We start from the raw sequence: 24,153 nt of genomic DNA on the forward strand, positions 1-24,153 counted from the left end.
CGTGTGAAAATGGAAACAACTGGTGAGGCTTTTACTTTGAAAGGTAGATCATACTTCATATTTATCATGCTTGATAAATACTGTAACATGTTCAACTCGTGGCTATCTTTAGTGTCATGGCTGACACGTTTGAAGAAGCCTTGGTCTGGGCAAACAGAGAGGATGGCTGAATGTGAGAGGTGTATGAGTGCATGTGAACAAGTGCCAGAGTGAAAGACAAGATTTCCACAGAAACACTGACATGTAGCAGCAGCCTGTCTGCAGACAGGTGTTAAACAATCCCCCCAAGAGATCCTCTTTGAGTCTTCACAGCTTCATTCACACCTAACTAAACGCCCTTCAACTTTCAACCCTGTCAACGCCTGCACACACACTTACTCACTTACTCACACAGACACTTACTCACACAGACACACAGACACAGACACACACACACACACCTTTCTGCACCACCAGTTTCAGTGTAATCCAGTTTATGGAGTCTGGGCTGTTACATTTGGAGGAGTATTAATATGTTTCTCTCTTTCCTTCAGTAGTGTGCTTTCTCCAGGGGGAGGTCAGATGTTAGGGTCAACAACACAGTTCAGCTCTCACACACAGACAAACCGACAGGAGGACATGTGACCATAATTGAAAATGGAGGCAGAGCGTTTACTCTTTAAAAAGACTTCAATAGATCTGTATTCATGTGTGAATTAGATTCACACAGAGTGGCTTTAAGTTTCATGTTGGAGATTATGGAGATAATTAGATCAATGACTGAAGGCAAACACACCGTCCATGTAGACCAGTCTGTAGAAACCATGGACGTAGTCTCAATGACGTCAGCCTTTGGTTTCTCTTTTTTAAAGGTACATTTGGACCATTTTTTGCCTTTGTTGATGGACAGCTGGAGAGAGAGAGAGAGAGAGAGAGAGAGAGAGAGAGGAAATGTGGGGAGCAGAGAGGGGAGGAGGGCAGGCATTAAATGTGTGAGGCTGGGAGTCGAACCAGTCGAACCTCTGCGCCGAGGGCTATAGCCTCTGTATATGGGGCACAGGCTTACATCGGACTTCCAACAGATCCGTGCCTGGTCCGTCTCTGATCCGCTGCAGTCCTGCTCTGTGCTCTCTCGTCCGTCAACACCCACCGGTTGTGTTTTCAGAACGCAGCACAGAGCAGGACCTCCAGACAGCTGAAGTCATGTGACCAAGGTTTCCCGCGGTAATCACTGAATCAAGGATTCTCCTCCTCCTCTCATAAATAAAATTAATATTCAATAATCCTATCTGCATTTTAATTTTCCTCTTAAACAATGCTAATTATGTTACACAATTAAAAAGAAAATGACATTTGCTTTTTAATTTTCAAAAAATGTCCCTCCAAATTAGTTTGTTAATTCAAATTAAAAAGAAAATTTGAAAATTAAAATGCATTCGCAGAAATGCTTTTCATTTTCAGGATGAATACGATTTTGTTTTACTCAAAAATAAAATGAAAAAGCAATCCTTCCTTTTTCATTTTAACTTAAATGTTCAAGCTTGCACATTCTGTAACACAATTGAAATAAAAACGGGAGGAGATTGCTTTTTCATTTTCAAAACTTCCCCGCTGAATCTGTCACAAAAATTCAAACCGACTCGAAAATGAAATTCTGAAAATGAAAAAGCATTTCTGTGAATGCATTGTAATTTTCAAATTACCTTTTTAATTTGATAATTATGATACTAATTTAGGAGGGGTAATTTTTGAAAATTAAAAAGCAAATGTCATTTTCTTTTTCATTTTAATTTTGTAACATAATTAGCATTGTTTAAGATGAAAATTGAAATGCAAATAGGATTATTGAATATTACTTTTATTTATGGGTCAAATAATGCGCACATATTTAGAGAATTAAAAAGCATTTCTGTTAATGCAATTTAATTTTCTTTTTCCTTTTTTTTTTTTTTATTTTGTTACATATATGCTTCCATAAAACACAGCCATGCTCATATAGGTAGGGTCATTTTCTGCAGACCAGCTAAATGAAGCTGCATTAAATCACTTTGAGGGACAGTGGGGGTCTGGAGTCCTTGGCACCTATATTTTGGGGGTCACAGGCTGAAAAGTTTGGGAACCCCTGCTCTAGTGGACACTTGAAGAACTGCAGTTGTCAACACTTCCTCATTGGCTTCATGTCGCAAGACTGAAGGTTGCTGCTTGATCTCAACATTTAAAGTGTGTGTGGCCAACAGCATTTACAAGCCGTCTCCTGAAATAACTGTCGAGTCTGTTATGTTTGAGGCACACTGTGCTTCATTTGGCGGGGCAGCTTTCTTTGGTCCTTCCTTGTAGTTCAGTTCAGCTTCAAATTGAAACAGTTCCAAGAACGGAAAGGATAAAATATCATTTATTTGTGCTTTTTTGGTAGAGTACAGATGATGCATTCCAGGGGACAACTGCTTCCATTGGGAATTAGTGTCCGCTTCTACAACATTATAATGTTGAAAACCAAGGAAAAACCTTTAGGAACAAGACTGAAATATTTCAAATGTTTCGATCACAATTTCTACCAGTTGATTAAAAGAAACAGTTTAGATCTATGGGAGCTGGGACAGGATGGTGATGCTGTTAAATTCAACACGTGTTGATCTAACTTCTATTGTTAATCCACTGTATATATCTTTGTGTGTTTAATGCTAAGAGAGAGAATAAATAGGTGTTGAGTTAAAGTCCCTGACACTGATATTGTTACAGTACACACATTTCAGTTTGACATTTCTTTAATGTTCAAATAACTGTTGCTGAAGTGGAGTGAGAGGATGACTGTGAATACTGTAAATGTAGACTTTTACAGTATCATTGTGTTTTGTAACCAACATGCATTCCGAGAGGGAATTCGTTCCCGGTGGGGGTTGGACTCCGCCAGGGCTGCCCTTTGTCACCGGTTCTGTTCATAACTTTTATGGACAGAATTTCTAGGCGCAGCCAAGTGGCGGAGGGTTTCTGGTTCGGTGGCCTTGGGATTCAGTCTCTGCTCTTTGCAGATGATGTCGTCCTATTGGCTCCATCGAGCGGTGACCTCCAGCTCGCGCTGGGACGGTTTGCAGCTGAGTGTGAAGCAGCGGGGATGGGGATCAGCACCTCCAAGTCTGAGGCCATGGTGCTCAGTCGGAAAAGGGTGGCCTGCCCTCTCCGGGTCGGAGGGGAGTCTTTGCCCCAGGCGGAGGAGTTCAAGTATCTCGGGGTCTTGTTCACGAGTGAGGGGAAAAGGGAGCGGGAGATTGACAGACGGATCGGGGCGGCGTCTGCAGTGATGCGGGCACTGTACCGGTCTGTCGTGGTGAAGAGAGAGCTGAGCCAGAAGGCAAAGCTCTCAATTTACCGGTCAATCTACGTCCCAACCCTCACCTATGGTCACGAGCTGTGGGTAGTGACCGAAAGAACAAGATCAGGAATACAAGCGGCTGAAATGATCTTTCTCCGCAGGGTGTCTGGGCTCAGCCTTAGAGAGAGGGTCAGGAGCTCAGACATCCAGGAGAGGCTCAAAGTAGAGCCGCTGCTCCTCCGGATCGAGAGGAGCCAGATGAGGTGGTTCGGGCATCTGGTCAGGATGCCTCCCGGGCGTCTCCCTGGGGAGGTGTTTCGGGCATGTCCGACTGGGAGGAGGCCACGGGGAAGGCCCAGGACACGCTGGCGAGACTATGTCTCTCAGCTGGCCTGGGAGCGCCTCGGTATCCTCCCAGAAGAGCTGGTGGAAGTGGCCGGGGAGAGGAGTGTCTGGGCTTCCCTGCTGAGACTGCTGCCCCCGCGACCCGGACCCGGATAAGCGGAAGAAGATGGATGGATGTGTTTTGTAAAATGATAATTAACATGCTGATTAGAGTTTGGATTGTCTGGAGACTAGAAAAAGAGTACCAGGGTCTGTTACGGAAAATAAAACCAGACCAGGAATAATTCTTTAAGTTGTGCATTTCCAGTCAAAAACTCAAAGATTGGGGATATTGTCAAAAAGTCATGTATGAATTCAACCTTTCTTTTTTTGGTGCCATGTATAAATCCATACCAGAGGAAGAGGACTGCTTCAGAGACATTAACATTAATCAGACTTTGTTTTCAACATTTTGACGAGCTCTGAGATAAGCTTTGAAATGTTCCATCCTTCCTGCAGCGTCTTCATCCTCACAGCGACGTGCTACAGTTTGTTGTCTTTCTCCTTATTCAATGTAATGTTCAGTATTTCAGTTTGGCCGGCCTGAGTTCTGAGAGTTCATTGCTCAGTCCTCTCCTCTCAGTTGCTGTCTAATTATATTCACGCATAGATGCTTAACAAAGATTGCTGCACCAGGGGGCCTATAGTGAAACAATCTGACAATTGGAAACCTGCTATAGCAACCTCGTCTTCTGTCCACCCAACCTCCTCCATCCTCCATTTCCTTGTGTGTACTGCCTGGAAATAAGCACTAAAGAAACATACAGTGGATCCACTTTGAAAGAAAAGAGGGAACCATTTATAAACATCTCTTTCTGAAGCTCCAACTCTGACGTTTCTTTAATGTGAGACTAACCAGATTAGTTCAGTATAACATGATTTATTTTGACATCAACAAGCTTTATTAAGATGAATCAACTTCTATTTATTTATAAGTGCTGGTGATATTAACTTTACAGTTAATTTCATTTGAGTCACTAATATCACTTAATTATAAGCAGTTAAAGGTGACATATCATGCAAAATTGACTTTTTAATGGTTCTCTACCTGAAATATGTTTCCCTGGCATGTCTACAAACCCCCCGAGAATGAAAAGAATCCATTCTGCCCCTGTTCTGATTTCTCCACCTTTCTGTAAATGTGTGTGAAACCAGCCGTTTCAGACTTCAGTGTTTTTGTTACGTAACAACAATATCCGGTCTGTCACGGAGTCAGAGCTCGGAGCTTGTTCAGCCCATAGACTGTATAAAATAATACTGAATCCCTCCCCCGTTTTTCATTACCTGCACAAATGTGTGCTAACAAGGAGCTTAGGAGGGAGGCATGCTAGTTGTAGGCTGTCTTAATAAACACAAAGGTCGGTTTTACTCCCCACGTCTGCAGATTTGAAGATCTAGTGGATGATTTTTATTTATCATGGACAAGTGCTAGCGCTAGTTAGCATAGCCACATAGCTACATGTTCATAGCTGTAGCTGTAGCTGTGTACCAAGACACACGTCTACATACTGACAAATAAAACAACAAGAAACACTAAATCTGTGACCAATCCTTCAGAAAGGTCCTGCTGCCTTTCTGGTAGAGGTTGGTTTTACTCCCCACGTCTGCAGATTTGAAGATCTAGTGGATGATTTTTATTTATCATGGACAAGTGCTAGCGCTAGTTAGCATAGCCACATAGCTACATGTTCGTAGCCAAGACACATGTCGACATACTGATAAATAAAACAACAAGAAACACTAAATCTGTGACCAATCCTTCAGAAAGGTCCTGCTGCAGGCGCCTCTCCGTCAGGATCAGATTCTGGATCAGATTCAGAGGGTTGAAGTAACGCGATCTCTGAGCAGCCGTGTATATTCAGCCAACATGTAAACATTAGATCAACGTGTTGGAGAGCCGAGGCACATCCACTTCCTGAGGGGGCGTGGTCAGAGAGAAAACAGAGTGTTCTGAGGAGGACTGAAGAAGAGGGTTTTTCAGGCAGACCAAAATCTCATTTCAAAGTGTTTTTTTGAGCATAAACTTTAAAGACATGTTTTGGGGACCTCTTAGACCAATATATATTGATGAAAAAAGCGTGATATGTCACCTTTAAGTTTGCACTAATGTTTGATATTTTTAATTAAATTTACTTACACATGAAGCTATTATTTAATGGTTACACTGTTTATTATGAAGCACAAGTTCATAGTTTATTTTAACCATGAGCATTTTTTATACCCCACCCTGATCACAACATCATCCAACAACACCCCACAGACTCTACATACATCCAGACCTTATGGCTCCTCTGGTAACAACACTCTTCATCACATTATAAGTAGAGCGGGGCGATATTGAAAAAGATGTTATCACAATAAAATATTTCATATCAGTCGATATCGATAATTATCAAGATAAATACAAATCATTATTTCATTTAAATGTAAAGTCAGGTTTTTGGTCCTGAGTGAAAGTTGAAGACAGTTTGTTAGTTTGTATCTGGATTTAGTTTCTGATGGACTTCTTGAATCCATCATTTCTGATGGTGTTAACAGGAAGCAGGTCTTTAATGTAAGATGAGATTTTTGTGAAGTTTTAGTTTTTAGATTCTTATTTTTCTCAGGTTGAGATTATTTCCATAATTTGATTTAAATTTACAACAAATATATATCAAACTGTATTCTGTGTATCCGTTTATAGAGTATTGTTTTGAGTTGTGCTCTCCCCTTTAAGGTTACTAAGGGTTACAGGCAGAGGGATGTTGTTTCCCACAGTGCAGTGAATGCATCACGGTTGTTCAGTCTTCAGTTGTCCTACGCTCATGGTGGACATTAAACGTGTTCACAGCAGAAGTTGTCTCTGTGCTCTTCCTTTCCCAACATCCTGAAAGTAGATTTAATGAAGTGTATGAAGTTAATAGTTAACACAGAGTCGACTCAGTGTCAGACTAACGACTCTGCTTTCAGCTGCTAGGTTTTGAGTTTTCTTCAGTGTCACTGTCGCTCGTCTCAGCTGTGTTTACATTCAAACATCTTTAAGCTCCGCCTACCTCTCACTCTGCTGTTCAATGCCATCTTCTTCTTCTGTCTAATGTTGGGTGGCAACTAGCATTTAAGGCTCACTAGCGCCCCCCTTCCATTGGTTGGGGGGTGTAATTACATGTTTATTTATATTGATTTTTTATTGAACATTTTTTATGTTTATATCAAGAAAAATTATATCACGATAATTATCATTATCGAATTATCACCCAGTCCTAATTATAAGTATCGCATTCTTCAGCATCCCTTTAAGACAGACGCAACACGTTTGATTTAACTCCTCATATTTTAAAAGTTAAAAAAAGTAAAGTGTGTCAAAACTTTAGTGTGCAGATTCCCTCACCAGAGATCCTCGTCCTCCTCTGAAACACACCACCAGGCAGCAGATCTCCAGCTCCGTCCTTCTTCCTCTGAATCGTCCTGAGAAGGAAAAAAGAGTGAATTCAGAATAAAAAACAATCAGCCTCTGCACAGAGATGATTGACAATAACTTGAAGTAGTGATTGGTGGTTGAGTCATGTTTTCCTAAATGTCATCAGAGCGGCTGAATGACACCAGAGCAGAGTCTCCAGCTGGGCCGGGGGAAACAGTGTTTGCATCACACCAAGCAGGCCACATGACTCAACACTAAAGTCACAGAGACAGACTAACAGCTGAAGTGAAGGAAAGGTGTTGTAAGGTGATTAAAGTCTGTCACACTGATGCCTTATAATCACAGTCATATATTAATATGTATTAAAACAGCTGTTAGCACCACATCTACTGCTCTGTTAACACACTGTGTGCAAAGTAATCTGATTATTCCACAAAATGAATCAATGACTCCACAATATGATCCATTTACTGCTCAATTGTAACAAACAAACCTTTGTTAATCTCTCTCAAGAGGCATGAAAGCACATACAATGATCAGCCAATCATCAGAGACGTATCTGAAACATCAGCAAATCACCGTTTGTGTCTGATTGATTATCATCCAGAACTGATCCCTGCTGGTCGCCTGTGTCCTTCTGCTGTGTCAGCTTAGACATGGAGAAGTTTCCTCCTGTGTGTAGCTCATGTATGTTCTAATGTCTGTAAAGTTAGGTGTTCCAGCAGCTGTTTGAGAACACTCTCAGTACAGGAGAATCAGCAGTGACGTTAGATAGGAGGTTTTTGATTTTCCCAGAATGTCAACTGGAGTGTTACCGTGTCCGGACCTCCGGACAGCTGGAGTCATGTGACCGAGGTTTTCCCACAGTAATCACTGAATCAAGGATTCTCCTCCTCCTCCTCTCCTCATCCATGTTGTCTTTCTGGTCCTCTGAAAACCTCTGACCTGTTGACTCCAGGCCTGGCTCCGCTCATCATGACTTTGGTTTGTTGTTGTAGTTAAGTGAAATACGATCTGGTGATAACACAGAGTGTTTTATTCTGAAAATTAACCGGATGTTTTCATTTTGTTTTGGTGAAACCTGACTTCCTGTCCCGCTCCGTCGTGCTCCGGCATCCAGCACAAATAGAAGTCTTGTGTATCTGATCCGGAGGACTCCGACCTGCCGGATCAGAGATAGATAGATAGATAGATAGATCTTTATTTGTCCTTAATAAGGAGATTTGTTGCCACCGTCTGTACAGGAATACATGTATGAACACAATAACCATAACCATCCACCCAGCCTCACAGCAATGGTGCCCCGCATCCCACAAATATACACACCAGACACATATGCACACACTGGGCACATATAAAACACACCGAACACATATAAACACACTGGACACATATAAACACACCGAACACATCACAGTGGCATTCTGTTTAGTAGTTCTATGGCCGATGGGACGAAGCTTCTGCCAAACCGGGCTCGCCTACAGTAAGGGGATCTGTACCTGCGACCGGAGGGGAGTAGTGTGAAGACTGAGTAGAGGGGGTGTTGGGGGTCCAGTGTTATAGTGCGTGCTCTGCGTATGATGGCTCTGTTGTTGAGGTCAGACAGGTTGGGTGTGGGGAGGCGGATGATTTTGGTGGCAGTGTTTGTGGTGTGTATGAGTTTGTTTTTGTTGGAGACAGTTAGCATGTTGTAGTAGCAGGGGGAACAGTAGAGGAGAATGAAAGAGACGCAGCCAGAACACAACGGAGCGGATCCAGTGGAAGTTAACACATTGACTAGAATAGAAACCTAACAGATCTGGTGCTGTGACAGATCGGAGACGGACTGGATAAGGGATCTGGTGGAATTTGGTCGTTGGCCTAGTCTTTACTTCAGCACAGACTTTGAGTCGTGATCTTTTCTATTATTGGCTTCAGGTTGTTTGTCCTGATGAATCTTTATCAGAAGGTGTCTCTTTCCTGCACCTTCTTCTGCCTCTCCTTCTCTTTCCTCTCGTTCACTGCTCCTTCTTTCTAACTTCTTTTACTTTCTCAAATGTTTCTGTTCTGAAGAAGAAGATACTGAACTGCATGGCAGCTCTTGTGAGGATGAGGTGGCTGTAGGAGGAAGGCCCCCATCAAATCAATGGCCTTTGGCCTCCCTGTGCATTTATTACACACGCACTCACACATGCATATTTTTAGCTTTGGCATACCCACACCTACACACATGGAGAAAGAAACCAAGTTTCCATCTCTTTAAACACACACACACACACACACACACACATGCAGAGAGAACTTTGCTGTGATTAATTAAGCCGTATGGAATAGGAGAGCTCTATAAAGACATCATCAGGAATCTGAATCCATTCGCCTCTCTTCTCCTGCCTTTAATTGGCCCTAACAGTTCATCACTGGAAACACACACACACACACAGATTGCCACACACACATACACACACACAAAACAAACCCACTGAGAAGGAATGGGAAATCTTTATGTTGATCTGGAGCTGGAGCGGTGCTCTGTATTGGTTGTTCTACAGCACAATGAATCAGTTTTTATTGGTGTACATGTCTAAGATGAGCTGCGTCCGGTTGGGTGTCTCCGGTTGGGCTCTCTCAGGTTCTGGCCTTTTCAGCACAAAGAAGAAGAAAGTAGTGGGCCCTGAATATCTACAGTTCTTCTTTAAGTTATAGAGTTTCAGTAAAACGTAGAGAAACAAAGCCCTCCCTCTCACTGATGTCAGACTGGGTTGGAGTGATGATGTAGAAGTACAACGGAGCAACGAGTACTGCAGCTCAGGACATGACTCACATGTGGTACAAGGTAAATCCAGCGGAGACCTCTGTTCTTGAGAAATGAGGCTGATACAGAAGTGGTAGAAACTGCAGTTCTTTGAGTGTCCACTTGAAGCTGAAACCACATACACACCCATTCAAAAAAGCTGAAATGAACATGTTTACAGCCTGGTCCAAGAACACAAGTCATGTCTCCATCAGCACAGACTCTACAAGGGTACCTTTCTTACAGTTTGCATAATTAGGGGCGTGGCTGACTTGATTGACAGGCTAAAACTGTTCAAAGTCAAAATACATTTTACACATTTTTGAAGTGATATTTTTGAGCTTGCTGTAAGAGGCCTCGGGTTGGAATGGTCCACAGGTTGCTTCGGTCTCAATCCAGAGCTCTGGGACACAAGATTTATGAAGCCTGCAGGACAGGTATCTGGCTTAATGTGACCCACGGTAAATGGCCCACAAATATGAACTCAAGGCCCAATGGAGGCGCAATCAGAATCAGAATAAGTTATACAAACACAATAATAAGTTATGTAGAAAATAAATACATGGTTGAAGTCCCCGGTGATCAGGAAGAGGGCACTCTGGTGGTCTGTCTGGAGATCAGGAAGAGGGCACTCTGGTGGTCTGTCTGGAGATCAGGAAGAGGGCACTCTGGTGGTCTGTCTGGAGATCAGGAAGAGGGCACTCTGGTGGTCTGTCTGGAGATCAGGAAGAGGGCACTCTGGTGGTCTGTCTGGAGATCAGGAAGAGGTCACTCTGGTGGTCTGTCTGGAGATCAGGAAGAGGTCACTCTGGTGGTCTGTCTGGAGATCAGGAAGAGGGTCACTCTGGTGGTCTGTCTGGAGATCAGGAAGAGGGCACTCTGGTGGTCTGTCTGGAGATCAGGAAGAGGGCACTCTGGTGGTCTGTCTGGAGATCAGGAAGAGGGCACTCTGGTGGTCTGTCTGGAGATCAGGAAGAGGGCACTCTGGTGGTCTGTCTGGAGATCAGGAAGAGGGCACTCTGGTGGTCTGTCTGGAGATCAGGAAGAGGGCACTCTGGTGGTCTGTCTGGAGATCAGGAAGAGGGCACTCTGGTGGTCTGTCTGGAGATCAGGAAGAGGGCACTCTGGTGGTCTGTCTGGAGATCAGGAAGAGGTCACTCTGGTGGTCTGTCTGGAGATCAGGAAGAGGGTCACTCTGGTGGTCTGTCTGGAGATCAGGAAGAGGGCACTCTGGTGGTCTGTCTGGAGATCAGGAAGAGGGCACTCTGGTGGTCTGTCTGGAGATCAGGAAGAGGGCACTCTGGTGGTCTGTCTGGAGACCAGGAAGAGGGCACTCTGGTGGTCTGTCTGGAGATCAGGAAGAGGGCACTCTGGTGGTCTGTCTGGAGATCAGGAAGAGGGCACTCTGGTGGTCTGTCTGGAGATCAGGAAGAGGGCACTCTGGTGGTCTGTCTGGAGATCAGGAAGAGGGCACTCTGGTGGTCTGTCTGGAGATCAGGAAGAGGGCACTCTGGTGGTCTGTCTGGAGACCAGGAAGAGGGCACTCTGGTGGTCTGTCTGGAGATCAGGAAGAGGGCACTCTGGTAGTCTGTCTGGAGATCAGGAAGAGGTCACTCTGGTGGTCTGTCTGGAGATCAGGAAGAGGGTCACTCTGGTGGTTTGTCTGGAGATCAGGAAGAGGGCACTCTGGTGGTCTGTCTGGAGATCAGGAAGAGGGCACTCTGGTGGTCTGTCTGGAGATCAGGAAGAGGGCACTCTGGTGGTCTGTCTGGAGATCAGGAAGAGGTCACTCTGGTGGTCTGTCTGGAGATCAGGAAGAGGGTTACTCTGGTGGTCTGTCTGGAGATCAGGAAGAGGGCACTCTGGTGGTCTGTCTGGAGATCAGGAAGAGGGCACTCTGGTGGTCTGTCTGGAGATCAGGAAGAGGGCACTCTGGTGGTCTGTCTGGAGATCAGGAAGAGGGCACTCTGGTGGTCTGTCTGGAGATCAGGAAGAGGGCACTCTGGTGGTCTGTCTGGAGATCAGGAAGAGGGCACTCTGGTGGTCTGTCTGGAGATCAGGAAGAGGGCACTCTGGTGGTCTGTCTGGAGATCAGGAAGAGGTCACTCTGGTGGTCTGTCTGGAGATCAGGAAGAGGGTCACTCTGGTGGTCTGTCTGGAGATCAGGAAGAGGGCACTCTGGTGGTCTGTCTGGAGATCAGGAAGAGGGCACTCTGGTGGTCTGTCTGGAGATCAGGAAGAGGGCACTCTGGTGGTCTGTCTGGAGATCAAGAAGAGGGCACTCTGGTGGTCTGTCTAGAGATCAGGAAGAGGGCACTCTGGTGGTCTGTCTAGAGATCAGGAAGAGGGCAATCTGGTGGTCTGTCTGGAGATCAGGAAGAGGGCACTCTGGTGGTCTGTCTAGAGATCAGGAAGAGGGCACTCTGGTGGTCTGTCTGGAGATCAGGAAGAGGGCACTCTGGTGGTCTGTCTGGAGATCAGGAAGAGGGCACTCTGGTGGTCTGTCTGGAGATCAGGAAGAGGGTCACTCTGGTGGTCTGTCTGGAGATCAGGAAGAGGGCACTCTGGTGGTCTGTCTGGAGATCAGGAAGAGGGCACTCTGGTGGTCTGTCTGGAGATCAGGAAGAGGGCACTCTGGTGGTCTTTCTGGAGATCAGGAAGAGGGCACTCTGGTGGTCTGTCTTGAGATCAAGAAGAGGGCACTCTGGTGGTCTGTCTGGAGATCAGGAAGAGGGCACTCTGGTGGTCTGTCTGGAGATCAGGAAGAGGGCACTCTGGTGGTCTGTCTGGAGTCTGGCTATGGCAGCGTTGAGAACGTTGGACGCCGTAGTCTGGTTGGCAGAGGGGGGATGTAAACAGCTACCAGTCTGACATGTGAGATCTCCCTGTGCAGATAATATGGTCGGAGGCCCACAGCGCTCTCACTGCTATCCCGGTCTGCCCGGTCAGTCTGGAAGCCGTCAATGTAGACGTTGTGGTCGGGAATATCCTGATGCAGCCACGTTTCAGTGAAGCACACCATGCTACATTCCTGAAACTCTGTCTGACTCCTGGCTAGTCCTGTTAGCTCGTCCATCTTATTATCCAGAGATCTAATGTTTCCCATGATGAGAGAGGAGAGACACGGCTTCTATCTCCTCTCCATAAACCTCCGTCTCCTTATACCAGCTCTCCTCCTCGTAGCTCTATGCCTCCTCTGTCTCTATGCGTCCTAAATCTCCAGAGTTCTGCAGGAACATCCAGTGGCATGAGCGGACGAGCCGGCTGGCTTCAGCTCAACAAGCTAATCATGAGTTGCCGGGCAACAGTAATGCGAGTAAAAGTTAAAGTTGGTCATTTTCATCGTGAAAAACAGTCCACAACTCTCACCAACGCTCTCATTTTGTACCAAAATAATAATGTCGTTAATAAACAGGGATGTAAGGATATATCGCAAATCAGTAAAAATGGATTCAAATAAGGGTGGATTAAAATCCATTCAACAATATTTGTGTCTGGATATTATTTTTTAACAGTAGAAGGTTCTATCTGTATTATACTCGGCTTGTTAAACATCATGAAGTCTCTTGTCTGCTCTCTCGTCACTCTCTGAGTGGAGGTGTTTTAACTTTAAAGCATGTTTCAGAATCAGCTGACTGAAGGTGTTGATCACAATGGAGACGCTCAGCTGGAGGCTGCAGCTGAGTGACAGGTCTCCACGAGTGCTTTGTTTCTCCACCGCCGGACTGATTCTGACCTGGTTGAGCTCCCGGCTGACACCTGACCACGTTCACATGATTATTTTTCTCAGTAAGAACGAGTAGACAGAAAACTGAAATCTGATCCTGTTCAGTTGTCCTGTTGCAGTAAATCCACATGTTGTAGTCTGAGTCTTCACTCTGTGACCATGAGTCCACAGAGATTATTTATAAGCCTGCTCCTCACGTTGATATTCAGTGTGTTAACATGTTGAACACCTCAATATGATCTGTAGCTGTTTAATACCGTCAGTAATATACACTGTGTCAGGAAGGAACATTTGATTTAGGGGGAAAACATGTGTCATTATTTCTGACATGGAAAATATTTTTTTAATGATCAAATGATAATTGATAGTTAACATTTCCAAAGATCGATCACAGAAAATACTTGAAATTTACATCCCTAATTTAAAGAGATTGAACTTATCTGTTTTAATATTTAATACTTACATTTGGGAATTGTTCACTTTCCATTTCTCTATAATTGTTCTGAAATTTTCCATCAAGGTATTTTTATACTGTGATTTTTAGTTTTTTTACAAGGTGCTGAAAAAAAGTGTGCAGTGGTTTAATTTGAGTTACAACACACCTTAGAATGAAAAAGGATGACTTTGTTTACAAAGAAATATAAGAGAACAAATATATATCCTAACTGTCCATATCTGAGAATTGGAATAGAATAATAATTATTTAAATTTTAAGTTCAATCCAGTTTTCTTGAAAATCGTTAGAGAATCATGAATGAATCGTATCATGAACCAAAACTCAGGATTCAAATTGAATCGTGGGTTGAATGTATCCTTACATCCCTACTAATAAATAATTATGCTGATATTTTATCCCAACTTTGGTGTAGCTGCAGCATCTTTCAACTGTGGCTGTCTGCATGTTGGAGCACTGTGCAGCTGGGTTAACACACACACTCACACACACACAAACACACTAAGGAGCATTTACTTAATTTGAGTCTTTCTCTGGTCCTGATGTTCAGCATTGAAACAGGACAGTGACCTCCTCATGCTCCATGTTAGGCTTGAATTTTAGAACAGACACAAGATGCAGAAGGACAGAATGACATAACATCACAGAAACACGCACAACATATGAAAAGAGATAATTCAATCATTTAAAAACATTGATATTCTGTTTGTGTGAACACCCCGTCATCAATTAGGCTGCTTTATCCTCCCTGAGTGCATTGATTCATCTTTGTACTTTATGACACACTGAAGGAGAGTTCCCCTCCTCCACTCCTCCACTTCCCTCTGTTTCCTTCTATCCATAAATCATCCATCAATGCTAGAAACAAACGATTATGCTAACACAATGGTCACTTAATGACTTAATGTATAATCATGCTTTCCTAAAATTAGCACTTAGAATGAGTAATAAAGCACTGTGCAAGCTAGACAAGAGCTGCTAGTGTTAACAGAGGGACACTTACAAGTGACCTGAAGGTGCTTTTCAACTGCAGGAACTTTACTCAGGAACTACAGAGGAACTATGCATGTTTCGACTGCAAGGACCAGGGACTAAATTTAGTTTTAGGTAGTTAATCTCCCCTTTAAAGCCCCTGCTAGGGGGGTAGTACTTTTCAAAGGTCCCGGGACTTTCGGGGGACAGGGCCTGCAATGCTGAACGTGTCTGATTGGTAGATTAACCTCAGTGTTTTTATTCCTCCCTCCGTCCACAATAACATCACACACATCTGTGATTCACTTGATTTCTCTTTCTTTCATTAGTTTTTATTTGTTCTATCTTTTTTGTATGTGTGTGTACTTTTCAAAAGAAGAAGCTGTGATTCTCTTGATTTAGCAGCTTGTAACAGTAGTCTTCTCTCAGCCCACCGTGAATGTGTCTCTCCTCCCGGTGTTACGGTTTTAAAAGTGACCCTGTAAACTGGAGACCTTCAGCTGAACGTGTCAGTGTTTGTGGAGTTTACACAGCTGTTGAAACACAGAGGGAGTTCCTGGGAATGCAAACTAGTTTAGTTTTTATTAAGATTTCAAAATATCCTCATCAGATATTTAATGATCGTCTAAAGACGTTTATGAGAAAGTCTCCAGTTAACAGGGTCGCTGTTTAAACCAAAACACCGGTCGATCTCTGCCACGGCTTTTTGAGTTCAAAAGGATTTTAAAGCCGTGTTGAAACGTCTTTGCTACTCGCGCTTATCTCCTCTCACGTGTTGATTCAGTGAATCCATCTGTGATGAAATATAGCACCATCTAAAACAGACCAGCTGAGTCTCTTCATGCTAACAGGCTAACTGTTGTGTTGCTCAGAATGATACCTGCTTGTCCGTCTGCTTCTATGGTGTCATCTGTGATGAATGGCATTCCTCTTTGTGTTACTGCCCTCTACTGGTCTGGTGGTGTAGTGCATTTACTTTTTTTTCTCCATAAGTCACTGGCCTGATTTACACAATCTACCCGGGATTTCAGCCCACGGTTGAAACGCAGACAACAATGGGGGCACAGGAACCTTTTAGTTCAGGGGAAAGTAGTTCTGGGGGCTAAAAGACCCCGGAACTCTTGATCCAAATGCACCATGACATTACTGCTCGGTGCTAGTATGTTATTAATGTTTGCTTTTCATTCATCTGCTTTTGATTAATTTAAGGATACAAATACTAAAATTACTGGTTATAGCTATAGAGCATTCAAGCGCACAGAAAAGGAATATGAAGTCTCTTCCTCTACCTCTAAAGACTATCCTGTCATCAGAGGAGAGGGTTTTAAAGAGATTCAACATTGTATTTTAAATAGTTCTCTGTTAAAGAACATTAAAGTCAATACATCATATATGCTAATTCTATATAACAGATGTTGAAATCTCTCAGTCTGGACCCCCTGACTGACAGGACGGACAGACATGTTCTTCCCCTGAGATGTCCTGCTAACATGGACACAACTGTCAACTGTCCCAAGGCCCCGCCGCTTCTAGACACTCCGCTCCTCCCAGGAGGTGTCCCACACAGCGCCCTGGTCCCGGCTCCTCCTCTGGGATGTTGCAGCCCAGCTGGTTGTAGAGTCCCCTTTATGTCTGCCTGCATAGAGATGGAGGCCAGGGGAGGCAGGGTCTTAAAAGTGAACATACATCTCCAAGAGGGATATAGGAAGGATTCACAATGACAACAGAAATGTTATTCTGATCAATCAATCAATCAATCAGACTTTATTTATTTAAAGTGCTGTACGTAAAAACAACTTCAAAAAGAATATATAAAAAAAAAGGAAAGATATAAAATAAATTAAAATAAAAACACCCCCCATCCTAATCCCAACCCCCAGCCCCGACTCCAAACCCAGCCCACAATCCTAAGGTTAAGAACACAATATATGCAACAACAATAATGATAATAACAATGAAAATAAAATAAATAAATAAATGAAAAATAAAAAAGAAGTTTCTGAACAAAATGAGGAAACGCTCTCATGATATCTTAATGAAGAAACACTGGAGGAAAAATAAGATGTTAAAACTCAACACAGGAAATTAAACTCACCAAAATAAAATACATTTCTAAGATAATAAAAGACTAAAATATTAAACCAGTAAAAAAAATAAGATAATATACTTCAAATAAATAAATAAAATAAATAAAATAAAAGTGACTAAAATTTGAACTAGATAACAAATAAATAAATAAATATATGAAATAAAATAAATCGAAAGTGAATAAAATTTGCACTAGATAATAAATAGATCAATAAATAAAGTATTATGGAGTGTGCGTGTTACAGTGGAGATTCTTGGCTCCTGTAGGAAGGCGGGTCTTCTTCTGTATCCATGTGTCTCCTTCATCTCTCAGCTGCTCGGTCTGTCTCTGTTGGAGGGCAGCTGTGGGTTTGATGGGCAGCAGATATTAGGGAGTCTGGCAGCATTTAATTCCCAGTTGAAAGTGTTGACATGAGATGGAGGCAAAAAGAGGAAAGGAGCTACATCATGTCAATACAAGGCCCTTCAATCATCGGCCGACAGCGTGTGTGTGTGTGTGTGTGTGGAGTGTGTGTGTTTGTGTATGTTCTGTTTGAAGACCCAGAATGTGTTCCTAGAAACATTCAAGGACACAATGAGCTCACTCTCACAGACCCTGACAACTCCAGATAATGAGACATTTTAAGAAAGTGTAACGATTCTAAAATCAAACACAGGGGATATGCTCAGGAAAACTCTGAATCCATCTTTAAATCCCCATGTCCTCTTGAGGGAGGCACAGTTTTATCTCTGTCAGTGGCACATGAAAAACACTGGAACATGCTTGTGTTTTAGAAAGTGGAGTGTTTGAATCCCGGCTGAGCGTGGACATGCAGTCGTAAGAGGAGGAGACATGAAAGCACAATTATCTGTGTAACAGGCTGTAGGGAAGAAGACAGAGACACCAGGATGAAGAAAAGTCTTTTCCGCTCCGATGAGCTCTCTCTCTCTCTCTCTCTCTCTCTCTCTCTCTCTTCTGTGTGAGCGAGAGACACCCACGGGAGAGGAAAGTGACAGGCCGGGGGGGGTGTGGGGGTGTGGACTCGTCTGCTTGTCCACTACTGGGCTGTAATTGACACTACATTGACTACAGACGATCATTCAGACTACAAAACAGAGTCTTCTGTTGATGAGGATACAGTGTGCATGCTGTGATTCACATGTTGGGTTGATAAAGATCACAGTCACTGTGTGCTGGAAGGTTAGGTCCACACTCTGACATGTATCTACCTGGTAATGGTTTCACCTGAGGGGCGACCTGGTTGATCCTGCCAGTAGCATATGCTTGTCTCAAAGATTAAGCCATCATGAAGTCAGAGGACATTGTGTGATTGAGATGTCAGATCGTCACCTCTGTTCGACTGAATGTTTTGAACCCAGGAGTAAAGGAAGGGGAGAACAGGAGGAGCTATGGGAGGGGTCTTTAGTTGACTTGATCCCTGGGTGTTACCATAGACTGTAGAAATAATGGATGTAGTATCCGTGACGTCACCCATCTGTCCATGAGCGCTGTTTTGAAGCCAATCGTCAGCGGGAGCCATATTGGAAATGCAGAACTCAACCAAAGTGTGACTTAAAGAGGCGGGGTTTGAGCCTCCTAGCCAACAGCTATGTGTTCCCGCCAAGAGGCAACCTCCGGTCTAAAAATATGAGTTCAATGCGGAAGAGCTAAAAACTGAAGTTCATAGAGGATCCGCTTGAGGCTGGCTCCTGAAGTACCGTTAATAACCGTTGTCAAGGTGTTTTCACCAATCAGAATCCAGCATCTAACACAGCCGGAAGTAGAGCTGGGCGATATTGGAAAAAGATGTTATCAGGATAAAATATTTCATATCAGTCGATATCGATAATTGTCAAGATAAATATGAAATCATTATTTCATTTGAAGTTAAAGTCAGGTTTTTGCTCCTGAGTGAAAGTTGAAGACAGTTTGTTAGTTTGTATCTGGATTTAGTTTCTGATGAACTTCTTGAATCCATCATTTCTGACGGTGCTAACAGGAAGCAGGTCTTTAAAGGGGACATATTACGCTCTTTTTCATCAATATATATTGGTCTAAGAGGTCCCCAAAACATGTCTTTAAAGTTTATGCTCAAAAAAACACTTTGAAATCAGATTTTGGTCTGCCTGAAAAACCCTCTTCTTCATTCCTCCTCAGAACACTCTGTTTTCTCTCTGACCACGCCCCCTCAGGAAGTGGATGTGGCCTCGGCTCTCCAGCACGTTGATCTAATGTTTACATGTTGGCTGAATATACACGGCTGCTCAGAGATCACGTTACTTCAACCCTCTGAATCTGATCCAGAATCTGATCCTGACAGAGAGGTGCCTGTAGCAGGACCTTTCTGAACCATTGGTCACAGATTTAGTGTTTCTTGTTGTTTTATTTATCAGTATGTAGACGTGTGTCTTGGTACACAGCTACGAACATGTAGCTATGTGGCTATGCTAACTAGCGCTAGCACTTATCCATGATAAATAAAAATCATCCACTAGATCTTCAAATCTGCAGACGTGGGGAGTAAAACCGACCTCTGCCAGAAAGGCAGCAGGACCTTTCTGAAGGATTGGTCACAGATTTAGTGTTTCTTGTTGTTTTATTTGTCAGTATGTCCACGTGTGTCTTTGTACACAGCTACAGCTACAGCTACAGCTTCAGCTACAGCTACAGCTACAGCTACAGCTACAGCTACAGATACAGCTACAGATACAGCTACAGATACAGCTATGAACATATAGCTATGTGGCTATGCTAATTAGCTCTAGCACTTATCCATGACAAATAAAAATCATCCACTAGATCTTCAAATCTGCAGACGTGGGGAGTAAAACCGACCTTTGTGTTTATTAAGACAGCCTACAACTAGCATGCCTCCCTCCTAAGCTCCTTGTTAGCACACATTTGTGCAGGTAATGAAAAACGGAGGAGGGATTCAGTATTATTTTATACAGTCTATGTGCTGAACAAGCTCCGAGCTCTGACTCCGTGACAGACCGGATATTGTTGTGACGTAACAAAAACACTGAAGTCTGAAACGGCTCGTTTCACACACATTTACAGAAAGGTGGAGAAATCAGAACAGGGGCAGAATGGATTCTTTTCATTCTCGGGGGGTTTGTGCCAGGGAAACATATTTCAGGTAAAGAACCATTAAAAAGTCCATTTTGCATGATATGTCACCTTTAATGTAAGATGATATTTCTGTGAAGTTTTAGTTTGTAGATTCTTATTTTTCTCAGGTTGAGATTATTTCCATCATTTGATTTAAATTTACAACAAAGATATATCAAACTGTATTCTGTGTATCAGTTTATAGAGTATTGTTTTGAGTTGTGCTCTCCCCTTTAAGGTTACTAAGGGTTACAGGCAGAGTGATGTTGTTTCCTACAGTGCAGTGAATGCATCAGGGTTATTCAGTGTTCAGTTGTCCTACGCTCATGGTGGACATTAAACATGTTCACAGCAGAAGTTGTCTCTTCAGTGTCGCTGTCCTCCTTTCAGCTGTGTTTACATTCTGCTTCAAACGTCTTTAAGCTCCGCCTACCTCTCACCCTGCAACATGATTGGCTGTTCAATGCCGTCTTCTTCTTCTGTCTAATGTTGGGTGGCAACTAGCGTTTAACGTTAATTAGCACCACCCTTTTCCAGTGGTTTGGGGGTGTAATTACAGGTTAATTCATATCCAATTTGAATTGCACATTTGTTATATTTATAATGAGAAAAATTATATCATGATAATTATCGTTATTACCCGGCTTTCTAACTGATCTTCCAGTTGTGTAAGAAGCTTGATTCTGATTGGTCTAAACCCCTTGACAGTGGTTATTGACATTCACTAACATGAGCAACACCAGAGACAAACTGATCACACATCATGTCAAATCAATCCACAGAGAAGAGTTCAGACACATTTAACAGGCAGAGAAGAATCCATCACCATGGAACGATCACTGATGAGGAATCACTGGGACTATTTTTAAAAACTGTAAACATAAATCATTTAAATCAATAAAATCATCTTTAATCAATGATTTAACAACGTGTTTGGATCTTAAGGTAGTAGTCGGGTAATAAGCAGGGTAATGTATGGTTCTGCTTCACGTCGGGGTCTTGTCTCATCCTGTCAGGATTCTTTTTCCCATAACAACCTGCTAACCATACATGATCCCTTACATATTGAATTATCGGCCTAACTGGAAGATCAGTAAGAAAGCTGGGTAATATACCAGATCAGATCCAGTCCTATCCTACAGACAGGACTCAGTCTGACCTCATCTTAATCCACCATGAGCAGAGCACTTTGCAGCATTTAGCAAGTTACAGTGGCAAGGACAAACTTCCTTTAACAGGCAGAAAGCTCCAGCAGGACCAGACTCATGTTAGACACACATCTGCTGTGTTCTGGGGGTGTCCCTCCATTGGTAGCTACTGGCAGGAGCTCAAGAAGTGTATGGATAAAATACTGAAGGTAAACCTTCCACATACATTTGAGGTATTATACTTTGGGAAATTGGACATCAATTTTACAAGATTTGGGGATAGATATATTTATAGAATAATGCTGATTGCAAGCAAAAAAGCAATTACTAGAAAATGGAGGACGAATGAAGCACCCAAGGTTGAGGACTGGGTTGAGGTAATACACAATATATATGTGATGGAAAAATTAACTTTTTCTTTGAGACTGGAGGCGGATAAATTTAAAAGAATTTGGGAAAACTGGATGGAGTATGTAAAACCAATTAGGTCAGATTTTATCTGAGATGTCAATTGTGGAAAAGAAACCCTAGTTCATAGCTACAGGAGTTGAAATGTTTTGTTTCTTTTGAGTTTATTTATTTATTTCAATAACCTTTTACTATATTCTCTACACTGTTATCATAGTGAAATTCTGTAAGCCGAACTGGCTAAAATACATGGCTGAATGTAAATACCCACTATGTCCTGGGCATAATTTTATTTGTGTACATGGAAAGGTACGGTCATTTTAATTTGATTTAAAGTAAAATACTGAGGAAGTCATGTTTAAGCTAAAGATAATGCATTTGTAAAAGAAGATAGAATAAAAAACACTCAGTCATTGTGTACCAACTGTATATAGAATATATGGTATAATGTTCAATAAAAAGAAAAAAAAAAAAAAAATAGACACACATCTGCTGAGACTATTGTAATACACACACTGCAGGCTGAGGGACCATTCGGTGAACATTGTATTCATAATGTACAAACGTGTTATGATTGAATATTTCTCTGTGATACTGAACTCCTCTCTCCTCTCTTCTCAGTCTCTACGGCAGACACATGCAGGCCAACCCAGAACCCCCGAAGAAGAACAACGACAAGACGAAGAAGATCAGCCGCAAACCTCTGACGGCCAAGAACAAATGAAGAGGCGGAGACAACTTCTTCCCGTCAGACTCACAGCATGTGCCTTTATTTGATTTCCTGTGTTTTGAAAGGTGTCTTACATCAGAGTGTATCCATGATGTCTCTCTCTGTTACTCTTCATCTGGACAGTATTCCACTGTGCCTGAGTCCAGATGAACGTCTCTTCTTCTTTATTTTTAAACTCTTTTTTATCTGTTTTTCATTGTTGCTACTTACTGACATTGTTTGGATGTATCTGTGAGTTTTGTAACACTCAACCTCCACAACTCTTATATATATATATATATGCTGGTTCTTCTATGTGTCAAAGTGTGAGGCCGTCTGTATAAAGTACTGCAAGGCATCACTGTTAAGCATTATACCAAAGGCAAACCCTGAACATGAGTCCGTCTCTCTCTGGAGAACACCAGGATGTGACGGAGGTAGAGAGATGAACGTGGTGTCTCTGTTGTTTCCTCAGAAAGTGAAGTCAAATGTGACAATGTCTATAAGAAGACATTTTTATATTAAGAATCATTTCAGAGAAACTTGGAGTCGTTTTTTCAAACAAAAGCATACTGACCCCACGTTTCCCTCTTACACAGCTGACCCAGTTCAACCACTCTATTCCACTTCTCCCCGTACCTTTAACTTCTATATGATATATTTTACACTCCTAAAGTTTATCCTCACCTAATAATCCAGACAGCAGTATTCAGTGTTGTTCTCCACCTTTTGAGTGAGACTGAGTAATTCAAACACACACACATCTGTCATCCAGAGAAGAATCAGGCTCTGTATCCGATTGGGTCTCCTCCACTTCTCTCTGAGATATTCTGTGTTCATTAACTCTTCTGTTTAAGCTTTAATGCTTCCTCTCTCTCTGTATTTACTTTGTAAGCTTTACCAAAAGTCCATTACATTTCATAAAGAACAAGAATATATAAATAATCATTGTATTCTGCTTTTTTTCACAGCAGCTCTGTATTAAACATTTCAAATAAAGATCTATCTGCAATAAAACACAACACCTGTTATGTGTCTGCCTTTATAACTACTCTGATCTCACCTTAATCCACCATGAGCATTGCACCTCACAGTATTTAGCTAGTTACAGCGGAGAGGACAAACTTCCTTTAACAGGCAGAAACCTCGAGCAGAACCAGACTCATGTTAGACACACATCTGCCTTGACCGAGTTGGGTCTGGAAAGAGGGATAGAGGAGAATAAGAAAGAGAGGGAGCGGTGATAGTGATGAGACGAGTAGTAGAAGCTGTTGCAGCTGGAGTCTGGAACGTCCACAGCAGGAGGACGTCTACGGCAGCTCAGAAGAACCTACGAGACAAGGGAGCTCAGGGATTCCAGAAAGGTGATTTTACCACCGTGTATCTTAAAGCTGGGGTTGGTAGTCAGATTTAGATACACTTTTTGTTATACTGGTTAAAATGATCTTTATGTCCTGATGACAATCAATACATAATGTGTTCTTAAAAAAGAAGGAAGAAAAGCTGCTATCTACAGCCGGAGTAAACCTGGGAAATCACCAACCAATCAGCCTTTTTTGGGTGCCAAAAATTTAAACCATTCAAATCCCGTCCTGCTGTTCTGCCCGCCTCCTGCAGGGCGTACATTTCCCCGGCGTGTACTCTGAGTCCCCGTCTCCTGCCTCTGCTTCCCCTGACTCTACTGACTGCCCCTCATGCTCAACCTTGGGCCTGTCC

The 24,153-nt window shown here is 42.8% G+C and overlaps 1 protein-coding gene across 1 annotated transcript in view; it reads left to right on the forward strand.

Annotated features, from left to right (window-relative positions):
- rsu1 (Ras suppressor protein 1) overlaps window positions 1–23,454 on the forward strand; it is a 75,260-nt gene extending 51,806 nt beyond the window's left edge. The window contains exon 9 of the mRNA XM_034706362.1: window positions 22,350–23,454. Within this exon, the coding sequence (XP_034562253.1) occupies window positions 22,350–22,452 (103 nt within the window). The 3' untranslated portion in view covers window positions 22,453–23,454. The remainder of the gene's footprint in view (window positions 1–22,349) is intronic.
- The last annotated feature ends 699 nt before the right edge of the window (window positions 23,455–24,153 follow it).

The sequence above is a fragment of the Notolabrus celidotus genome, chromosome 17 (genome assembly GCF_009762535.1).
Source record: "Notolabrus celidotus isolate fNotCel1 chromosome 17, fNotCel1.pri, whole genome shotgun sequence".
NCBI classification, from domain to species: domain Eukaryota; kingdom Metazoa; phylum Chordata; class Actinopteri; order Labriformes; family Labridae; genus Notolabrus; species Notolabrus celidotus.